General features: G+C 39.1%; 1 protein-coding gene across 2 annotated transcripts; it reads left to right on the top strand.

The window, feature by feature from the left end:
* The first annotated feature begins 1,192 nt into the window (after nt 1-1,192).
* Nucleotides 1,193-8,468, top strand: anp32b (acidic (leucine-rich) nuclear phosphoprotein 32 family, member B). 2 transcript variants are annotated; one of them, XM_026910962.3, is made up of 7 exons: nt 1,193-1,469; nt 5,228-5,377; nt 5,481-5,603; nt 6,040-6,226; nt 6,301-6,425; nt 7,649-7,715; nt 7,835-8,468. In XM_026910962.3, exons 1-7 carry the CDS (start codon nt 1,416-1,418, stop codon nt 7,912-7,914), a joined length of 786 nt encoding a protein of 261 aa, XP_026766763.1. In that variant the 5' UTR covers nt 1,193-1,415; the 3' UTR covers nt 7,915-8,468. The 2 variants fall into 2 exon arrangements, with proteins under 2 accessions (XP_026766763.1, XP_026766762.1); XM_026910961.3 differs by having other exon boundaries at nt 7,832-8,468.
* The last annotated feature ends 2,963 nt before the right edge of the window (nt 8,469-11,431 follow it).

Here is an 11,431-nt window from a genome sequence, read left to right as displayed (position 1 = left end):
TGTATTAGTGTTAGTATTAGTGTTAGAGTTTGTGTTAGTATTATAGTTAATATCAGCATTAGTGTTAGTATTAGTGTTAGTATTAGTATTAGAGTTAGTTATGTATTACTGTTAGTATTAGTGTTAGAGTTTGTGTTAGTATTATTGTTAATATCAGTATTAGTGTTAGTATTAGTATTAGAGTTAGTTATGTATTAGTGTTAGTATTAGTATTAGAGTTAGAGTTAGTGTTATAGTTAATATCAGTATTAGTGTTAGTATTAGTATTAGAGTTAGTTATGTACTAGTGTTAGTATTAGAGTTAGTTATGTATTAGTGTTAGTATTAGTGTTAGTGTTAGTGTTAGTATTAGTATTAGTGTTAGTGTTATAGTTAATATCAGTATTAGTGTTAGTATTAGTATTAGAGTTAGTTATGTACTAGTGTTAGTATTAGAGTTAGTTATGTATTAGTATTAGTATTAGTGTTAGTATTAGTGTTAGAGTTTGTGTTAGTATTAGTACTAGAGTTAGAGTTAGTGTTATAGTTAATATCAGTATTAGTGTTAGTATTAGTATTAGTGTTAGTATTAGAGTTAGTATTAGTATTAGTGTTAGTGTTATAGTTAATATCAGTATTAGTGTTAGTATTAGTATTAGAGTTAGTTATGTATTAGTGTTAGTATTAGAGTTAGTATCAGTATTAGTATCAGTATTAGTGTTAGAATTAGTATTAGTATTAGTATTAGAGAATAGTGTTAGTATTAGAGTTAGTTATGTATTAGTGTTAGTGTTAGAGTTAGTATTAGAGTTAGTATCAGTATTAGTGTTAGTATTAGTGTTAGAGTTAGGGAATAGTATTAGAGTTAGGGAATAGTATTAGAGTATTAGTATTGGGAATAAGGACAATTAATTTAAAAGAATTCTGGCTTGTATTAATATTTTATACTTTAACAGCAGAACTACACTGTCCTGACCTGTGCAGGAAACTTTAGGGGAAAAAAGGAATATATTTTAAACCTCCTGTGTCCACCCAGTGGAAATATCCTCGTGTGTATAACACACAGTCGGTGTATTTACAGTAGATACGCTTTACATAACAGCGCTGTATGGAATCTGTGTGGCGGTGGTGCAGTTCCGCCGCTCGGCCACATGGTGTCACTGTTGCGCTCCTGTGAGTCTTATTCAGCACAGCATGCTTTCTGCTCCGAGTGTGTGTTGGAGTTTAAGTTGGCGTGGTGTGTTTTTGGAAGGAGTTTAGCTCGTTTGCACTCAATCCCTTATTTCTTTCCTCTTTTAAAGCTTTCCTGTCTTCTGGGCTCGGTATAAATCTCCTCCAAACCCCAAGAGAAAAGACAGAAAGTGCACAGCAGATTTTTCTTTTTTTTCTTTTCTTTTTTTTTTTTTTTTAAATAAATAAAAAACCAGCCTGGCAGCATGGACATGAAAAAGAGGATCCATTTGGAGCTGAGAAACAGGACACCATCTGATGTGAGTGCGTTTTTCCCTTTAACTCCAGCTGTTATTGATTCTAGTCATATCTGGGTTGTTGTTTATTTATCATTATTATTATTATTTAGACTTTCCTGCCTGTTTAAAAGCCTGAGTGAGGGCTGCATTAGGAAATGCACATGGCTTTAAGATGTGTGCATGCACTGCTGTTACATTACACTACTCTCTGGATTAATACTAGCTCGTCTTTTTATTATTATTATTATTATTATTATTATTATTGTGTTTATTATAAGCGCCACCTGGATTATAGAAATCTTTTTTTAAAAAATGTTGGTCCTTTTCTTAGTGCGCACTATTGGCACATTTTAATGCTCGATATTTCTGCATTATAACATTTTCCAGGTCACCTATTTCGATATTTGGTAACTTTTCCCCCCAGTGTGTGTGTGAGCGTGTGTGAGAGAGAGACAGAGTGTGTGTGTCGGATTGAACTGGTTCAAAGTGAACGCACTGTAAAGCTATGGTGGCCATGGCGGCCATGTTGGCTCTAGTTAGCACTGCTGCTAATCTTCCTGCCAAAAACAAAAAAACAAAAACAGGCGCCATTTATTATGAAACCGCCCCGAAAAACAAATCTAACGCTTCTGGAAATCAGCATCAGCTCGGTGTGGATGTTTTTATTCCGGTTTGAAGCACATTTACACCGCAGGATTTGTATAAACGTCCATTTTTGTGCCACCGTCACTACCGAGTGTAATAAGGCGAATGTGTGAAACTGGCCAACTAGCAGCTACTGAACTGCTGCTGGATTTAAAGGGGCAGCTTGGTCATTTTATAATTTCACTATTTTTTTTTTTCCTCCTCTAAATCAGCAAATTAAAAACAGAAAATGCGAATAAAACGACATTTTCAACTTGTCCTGTTTCCTTTTTTTTTATTTTTATTATTTTTTAAATAAGTTTTGTTCTCTGGAGATTAGCATCTAGCTAACTTTCCCGCCATCACACCTCGCGCTGGGCAGGTCACACACTTCAGAGATTAAAACGCTTACTTTTTATTCATTTTAAAACAAAACATTATTTACGCAATAAACTAAAACTCATTTACGCGATTTCTGTCGAGTTTATTCGGAATTGATTTGTTTTCTAATCATAATCACGACGGAAGTGACACGGAGGTGTTCAGCTAAACCGCCTACATTCACTCCCTCAGGGGGAAAATCCGCCGGAAATCAGCTTCTTTTTAATATTATAAAAGCCCGAAACCGTATTTATTTAATTTAGAAAAAAATAAAGTTATTTTTAGACGGTTAGAAATGTTTAAAGAGAGTAATTTTAGTGAAATTCCCCCCCCCAAGGACAGGTTTCTGTGGTGTTACTGTAGGAGAGCTCAGAGCCGCCATGTTGCCTCAGTGGAGGAAGAAAAGAAAGAAAGCGACTCTCCATCTTTACTAATCTTTCTCTCTCTTTCTCCGTGTTTCTGTCCGTCTTCATGGTGTGAAACAGTCTTACACGATCATAATGTCGAAGTTTAACTTCTAGACGAAACATAAAGACGCACAGCTTGTAGTTAAAGCGATAAAGAAAGGCGTTTTCTGTGCTACTGAGGGGTGTGTGTGTGTGTGTGTGTGTGTGAGAGCCTCTAACGCTGCTCCTGAAAGGACAACACTGCATTTACCATTCACTGTGTGTGTGTGTGTGTGTGTGTGTGTGTGTGTGATGTCAGTGGTATTTATGAGGTTTTTAGGTAATAAATGAATGAAATCCCAGTTATTTATAAGCAGAAATTGTGTTCTTTAACCCTCACACAGCTGTGTGTAGTGATATCCCTGCTGGAAGAAACAATACAAACCCTCATAGTATTTGTAATGGTTATAATGGTTTTATTGGGAGTTTGTGATGGTTATAATGGGAGCTGTATTGGTTTTAATTTTTATAATGGGAGTTGTTTTGTTTTTAATGGTTATATTGGGAGTTGTAATGGTTATATTGGGAGTTGTAATGGTTATATTGGGAGTTGTAATGGTTTTAATTGTTATAATGAGAGTCGTACTGGTTGTAGTGGTTATAATGGGAGTTGTGATGGTTTTGATGGTTATAATGGGAGTTGTACTGGTTTTAATAGAAACTGGTTCTTGTGGGTCTCTACTGGTAATTTGTTGCCTTCTATTGGTAGTATGTCTAGTCTAGTGGATACCATTAAGGATTAATGGTTTTAATGTTTAGCTGATGGTTTGGAATTTTTCTAGAGGAAACCATTAGAATTTTTGTGATGGTTTCTATTGTTCAGGATTAGTTCATGCTATAATGATCATCATACCAACTAATATGACGAGTTTCCACTACATCGAGGTATCTGGTTATAGGTTTACATTTTGAAAAGCATTTATAATACGTATAAATGCCACTGGATCTTAAATGTTCTTTAAACCAGATTCTTTAGGTGAAAAGTGAAAAGTACACGATGTTCCTGAAATGTCGTCGAGCCACCGGAACATGTTTGGTGCCTAAACCTGTGGCGTTTGCTTTAGTTTGAATTTTGGTAGCAAATTTCAAGTGAAATACTGCAACTCAATATCTCCTTCTTCTCCTTCTCATTCTTCTCCTTCTCCTTCTTCTTCTTATTATTTTATTTAATGCTAGAAGAATTTCTGAAATAGCAATCGCAAACAAGTTTTTAAACAGAAACAAAGCGTAAACTCCTCTGTCCTGAAGATGTCTGAAAACTTAGTTACAGCTTTACCTCTGACTGTTAGAAAGCGCTGACACTGGAGACTCCTTCTGTCAATGTTACATAAACACATTTCTCCTTACATAAAACATCACTGTATAAACGATTACACATGTTTTTAGTCCGATTTTTTTAGACCTTCACTTTTGTCAGAGCTGCTGTTATAGAAAATTAATCAACACCAATCACAATCCAGATTGCGGATAAGGCAAAAATATGATATTTACAAAATGTCAATAAAAACCTGAAGTTCAGAAGTTTTATTCAACATTTTACCAAAAAATGAAATGATTTAAGGAGGAAAATGAAACACCGAGCACAAGAATATATTTTAACATCTAATCCATGACTTATTTCAGTAAATAATAATAGTTATAATGATGGGGTATTTTCATCTGTTAGTGCTTTTATACGCCCTGTGAGCTCATTTTAATAAAAATCTGTTTGTTTTTAATTAAAAATGATCATTTCTATCTTCCTCATGTAGCCACATAAACCCTTGGAACCCATTTTACCTTTTTAAACCCTGTTCAAGGGATTCATAGAGAATATTTATATAATAATTTCACATATTTATTTAACCAAAAGGTCTGTATTTGTAATAATGAATATATCAAAAATATGATTAGATCCTCATGTTCATCAAATATGAGAAATATTTGAATATTAATGTACAATATAATATAATAACTTTTTGGAATTTATAAGCAAATCCACAAAATAGCGTAACTGAAAATAAGGGGTGTGTCACAGTGTAGGAACAGGAAGTGACATGGACTGTACCACCTCTCGTCCAATCAGAACGTCTCAGAGTGATCGGCGTCGCTCGTTACTGCAAAACGTGGTGTTCGGTGTGAAGTTCGCTTCTTTAGTTTCGTACTGGAGCTACAAGGCTAATGTAGCTATCAAGTAATGGAAGCAAAGTCCTTACTGTAATATTAGCACAATGAATTAAAATGCAACACATAAATGAGTACTAATTTGCATATATTTGAATATGAACGCTAGAGGATGTATATGGGAATGTGTATGTGTTAATATCGTTTACGTTTTGTTTGTTTCAGGTGCAGGAACTCGTTCTGGAGAACTGCAGATCGAACGAGGGGAAGATCGAAGGCCTCACTGCCGAATTCGTCAATCTCGAATATCTCAGTTTGATAAACGTCGGATTAATCTCCGTGTCTAACCTGCCCAAACTCGCCAAGCTCAAAAAGGTGCGACGTGCTTCGCCATTTCGCCGCCACGTTTTACAGCTTCTGTAAAATAGAAAATTGTAGCGTGAATTTTTTAAAAAATGTTATGTCTTATTTATTGTAGCTGGAACTCAGTGATAACAGAATCTCGGGCGGCCTCGACGTTTTAGCGGAGAAACTCCCGAACCTGACGCATCTAGACCTGAGTGGTAACAAACTGAAAGACATCAGCACCTTGGAACCTCTGGTTTGTGTCTGCTTGCTCATTTACATATGCAAATTTACCACAAAAATTATAAACGCTGTGTTTGTAACATGCTTGTTTATTAGTGTTTTTGTGGTAGACCAGGATTTACAGGAATTACAGGAATTCCATTAGAGAGTATTTTTGCATTAGCTTGTTTACTATAATGCTAGTTTTTGGGGTTAGCTTGTTTACTATAATGCTAGTTTTTGGGGTTAGCCTGTTTTCTGTAATGCTAGTTTTTGGGGTTAGGCTGTTTTTAGTATAATGCTAGTTTTGAGGTTAGCCTGTTTACTGTAATGCTAATTTCTGGGTTAGCTTGTTTTCTCTAATGCTAGTGTGTGGGTTAGGGAAAATTAGCACTACCAGCAGTCGTCGTGTAATCATTAGCATGACTAGATGGTCAGCTAATGCTAACATCACTTCCTGTGTTGTTTAGAAAAAACTCGACCACTTGAAGAGTCTCGATCTGTTCAACTGTGAAGTGACGAATCTGAACGGTTATCGGGAGAGCGTGTTCAAGCTGCTGCCTCAGCTCACGTACCTGGACGGATACGACGCCGAGGACCGCGAGGCTTCCGACTCGGACGGCGAGGTGGACGGCGTGGACGAGGACGAAGACGAGGGTGAGTTTCGGGTCCTGCTCCGCGCTTTCTTAGTGTGTGTTTGTGTTAGCGCTGATCTGACCCGTGTTCTGCAGAGGGCGAGGAGGAAGAGGAGGAGGACGGCGAGGAGGAAGAGTTTGACGAAGAAGAGGACGAGGACGAAGATGAGGACGAGGTAGAAGGAGAGGAAGACGATGAAGACGTCAGCGGAGAGGATGAGGTAAGTTAGGTTTAGGAGATCTCGCTCAGAATTACACCAGAACATCCGACGCACGACCTGAAGTAAATACACATTCACTATAAACCTGCTAATTTATTTAACATAGCTTCACTTGCGCGACACCCGCGCGACACCCGCGCGACACCCGCGCGACACCCGCGCTACCTTTACTGACTACAGAGGAGGAAAACAATATGATCAAATCCAGTCTTTATTAAATAATTACATTTATTATTATTAATATTTTGAGTGTGTGTGAGTCAGAGAGTGTGAGAGAGAGAGTGAGAGTGTGTGCGTGAGTGACCGTGTGTGTGTGTGAGTGAGAGAGAGTGTGTGTGAGAGTGAGAGCGAGTGTGTGTGTGTGTGTGTGTGAGAGAGAGTGAGAGTGAGAGAGAGTGTGTGTGTGTGAGTGAGAGAGAGAGAGAGCGCGCGAGTGTGTGCGCGAGTGGTGTGTGTGTGTGTGAGAGTGAGAGCGAGTGTGTGTGTGTGTGTGTGTGTGTGTGTGTGAGAGAGAGAGAGCGCGCGCGAGTGTGTGCGCGAGTGGTGTGTGTGTGTGAGAGCGAGAGCGAGAGCAAGCAAGTGTGTGTGTGTGTGTGTGAGAGTGAGAGCGAGTGTGTGTGTGTGTGTGAGAGAGAGAGAGAGAGAGCGTGTGTGTGTGCGCGAGTGTGTGTGTGTGTGTGAGAGAGTGAGAGTGAGAGAGAGTGTGTGTGTGTGTGTGAGAGAGAGAGAGCGTGTGTGTGTGTGCGCGCGAGTGTGTGCGCGCGAGTGTGTGCGCGCGCGTGTGTGAGTGTGTGTGTGTGAGAGAGAGAGCGCGAGTGTGTGTGTGTGAGAGAGAGAGAGAGCGCGTGTGTGTGTGAGAGAGAGAGTGTGTGTGTGTGTGAGAGAGAGAGAGTGTGTGTGTGTGTGAGAGAGAGAGAGTGTGTGTGTGTGTGAGAGAGAGAGAGTGTGTGTGTGTGTGAGAGAGAGAGAGTGTGTGTGTGTGTGAGAGAGAGAGTGTGTGTGTGTGTGAGAGAGAGAGAGTGTGTGTGTGTGAGAGAGAGAGTGTGAGTGTGAGACAGAGAGAGAGTGAGTGTGTGTGTGTGTGAGAGAGAGAGAGTGTGTGTGTGAGAGAGTGTGTGTGTGTGTGAGAGAGAGAGAGAGAGTGTGTGTGTGTGTGTGTGTGTGTGTGTATGTGTGTGTGTGAGTGAGAGCAGATAAGACAGTAACGTGTCTGTGATTGTCAGGAGGAAGACTTCGGTCAGGACGGAGAGGTGGACGATGAAGACGAGGATGATGATGAAGATGATGAAGGTGTGTGTGATAAATTGCAGCAGTGTGTTTATTTGTTTGTTTGTTTGTTTATTTATTTAACTAAGTTACGGACGTGTAAATTGCGGGAAACTGATCTGTAATTGCTTTTCTGACAGAAGAAGAAGTAACGAAGGGAGAGAAAAGGAAGAGAGAAGCCGACGATGAAGACGAGGATGACGATGATGATGACGATGAATAAAATCCAACCAGCCAATCAGCTTCCTCCATAACCCCACCCTCCCTTTTTTTACTCACTGACCTCAGTTGCCCCGCCCCTCGTTTTTCCCTCCCTGCGTTTCTACCCCATTGGGGACAAGACTGTACTGCGTGGGCGGGGCATGTGGAACCGAGAGAGCACGCTATTGGTCAGTCCACTCCGCATTCCACATGTTCAACTCCAAACCCCGCCCATGTCTCTCTTAAGCTCCGCCCCTTCCCTCCTCTCTCTGTGTGTGTGTGTGTGTGTGTGTGAAGTGCCTGTGTGAGGACTTTGGGGATCTAGTTTTGGGTCTGTGCTTTTAATATTTTGTTGGAGAATTGTTTATTTTTTCCTCTTTTCTTATTTTTATTGTTTGACTTTGCCTTTTTTTTGTTCACTTTCTCAATAAGATTATCGCTATAGCAACCGTGTGACGAGCGAGCCATCATTTTTAGCGTGGCGGCTCGTCACACACCTCCGTGTCACTGCTAAATTTGTACTTTCTGAAAGACGAAGAAAACAAACTTTGTAAATAAAATGACATTTTGTGCTTCGCTTGTCCTCTGATTTAATCACCTCCACCTGACACACTGACTCCGCCCACTTTTCCACCACCTCTGCTTTATGAATCACCTCCAGAGACATTTAAAAAAAATATTATATAGTATTACTGGAAAAAAAGTAAATAAATGGTGTGTGTGTGTTTTACAGTAAAATGGACTGAGTGACGGTGTGGTCTGATCCTGAAATTGATTATTTTCCTATAACAGCACGTCCCCAAGTGTTTTATTCCTCTTACACCACACCAACGAACCGACTATTTTTATTTATTAAAAAAAACAACACATCGTACTTTCTATTTCTTTAGTTACATTTAATGTTCAGTGGAACGAGTTAGTTCCTGTTGTCACTTACGCTACAGCAGCTATAAACACTCGTTCCCTCACCAGCCTCTTTATTCTCTCTCTTCAACTTAATAAGACAAAAAAATCGCAGCTTGTTCCATCATGTTACTGAGAAACTGCAAAGAAGTGTAAACTCCTCTGTCCTGAAGACGTCGGGAAACTTACAGTTCCAGCTTCACCTCTGACTGTTACAAAGCGCTGACACTGGAGACTCCTTCCATAAAACTTCATTCTATCAATCATTACACACGGTTGTTTATTATCGCTGTACACGTCGCTGTGATTGAGCTGTTACTATAGCAACGATAACGTATCAGAACGAGCGCATTAATATAAACCTGCGCTACTGTCAGAGCTGCTGTTATAGAAAACTAATCAACACCTTCTGACCAATCAGGAGCCAGAATTCAACAGCACTGTGGGAGAAACACTACGAATTCCACTAACGGAGAGGAAACAGATGAGAAAGAGAGGTGTTAGAGAACAGCTGAAGAATTTCTGCTGTTTTTATAACGTGGTGTTTATTTATTGAAGAATTGCACATTTTGTCCTCAGTATTTTACTGTAACACCACAAACACACACACACACACATTACTTAAAGATCATATATCAATTATTATTGATTATAAATAGATTATTGTCGAAAAAAGGACAGACAACTGGTGACTCTGGCCTGTGACTCTGATACTGATAAAATAATCATCATTCGCAAACGTACGGTACGTAACCATAGATTCTGGTGTTGCAGTAATAATAACAATAATCATAACAATAATAATGACATTCTTAAACAAAATGAAGTGGAGAGATTATCACACTTTACTTACGCTATAAGCTACTATCTTCTGACTTTTTAGAGTAACATAACGTATATTTAGACGTACCTTTGTTCATCTGTGTTCGAGGTAACAGCATTAACCATTGGTTGCCAGGTTTCTGCTAAATTTCCAGCCCATTTCCATTTCAAACGCCAAACGAAAGACCTGAAAATTGGAAAAATGGAGACACAATTGTGTCTCTTGCTCTCAGGCTTTGCAGGGAAACAGGTATTTTACACGTAGTTCTGATATATGGACATTATTCGCTCCAAAATTCCCCTCTCACAATCTCTGCACTATATTTATTTTAGCCCTATTCGGACGGGATTAAATGTACACGGGGTCCTGGGGTAATTTCCTGTTGTACAGCAGCTCCTCTGCGACTTTATTTCTTTTCGGATCGGCCTTGTCTGTGGTTTTCTCCGTCTTCCTCTGAGAAAAAAATCACAGGCTGAATTACCTGCAGTTTTTCATCAAACTCGGCGCTCGGCTACACGTCCGTGATTTCCTATGCAGATGCTGCCTCACGTTGGAAAAAAAAAAAGACGTTTGTCTGCTGCTACTTGCTGTATTTAGTCTCATAGTTTGTGTATCAGTTTCCAGATATTACACACTTCCTGACTCGCCAAATGAAAAGTGATGCTTTAGAAGACTGTATACTTGGTCTGTGCAGTAAAACCTCGACTCCACACGCTGCCTGGGAAAGCATTTTCAGGAGGAAATAAAATAAATCATTGAAATAAATGCGAAATCCTGCAGGCTGATTATAACTGCAGCTACACGGATAAAGCATTACTTTATATTCACATACGCACATCAGCAACAACTTTTACTTTTCAATAAATATTTTCTAAAAATTACTAGTTTTATCACTGACAGCTCCGTAAAAATCTAACAAAGTACGAACATGATGCACAAACATCTGGGTTTGTAGAAAATAAAACTTTCTGTGGTCACTTTATTGCTGCCCGGATGTGAGTTTTATCACTGAATAGACGTGTAAAAAAAGTGTTTAAACTACCCCAATCTGGCAACCCGGGAATTCTCCCCTGAGCATGGGGCAGTGTGCTTCCTGCCCCAGTGGACCTCTATTATTATTATTATTATTAGCTCTTGTTTGTTGCAGTTCTCATGTTTGACCACTAGGTGCAATAATAACTGCGCTGCACCACCATCACACAACATCTAGAAAGGCGAGTAAACCAGCGGCTTATATCTGTCAGATAGTGACAGTCGCTCAGAAGAGGTCATTATTACGTCATTTCAAAGGAATTTAAAGTATATGGAGTTGTGAATGAGGACTTTATGAAGATTAACATTTGCTGAAGGACTGATATATAAACGGTGGAGCCGCTGAACGAGCCGCCGCTGGTAGATCTACCCCAGATTCCTACCCAAGCTGTTCACATATCAAACGGAGAACACGAACTGTATCGTATCTGTATCATATCTATATCTGTATCGTATCTGTATCATATCGTATGTGTATCTGTATTGTATCTGTATCGTATCTATATCGTATCTGTATCGTATCTGTATCTGTATTGTATCTATATCGTATCTGTATCGTATCTATATCGTATCGTATCTGTATCGTATCTGTATCTGTATTATATCTATATCGTATCGTATCTGTATCGTATCTGTATCTGTATTATATCTATATCGTATCGTATCTGTATCGTATCTGTATCTGTATCTGTATTGTATCTATATCGTATTGTATCTGTATCGTATCTATATCGTATCGTATGTGTATTGTATCTGTATTGTATCTATATCTATATCGTAT

The sequence above is a fragment of the Pangasianodon hypophthalmus genome, chromosome 3, assembly GCF_027358585.1.
Source record: "Pangasianodon hypophthalmus isolate fPanHyp1 chromosome 3, fPanHyp1.pri, whole genome shotgun sequence".
NCBI classification, from domain to species: Eukaryota; Metazoa; Chordata; class Actinopteri; order Siluriformes; family Pangasiidae; genus Pangasianodon; species Pangasianodon hypophthalmus.
The sequence above is the reverse complement of the archived record's forward strand: the minus strand, read 5'-3'. Positions and strand labels throughout refer to the sequence as shown.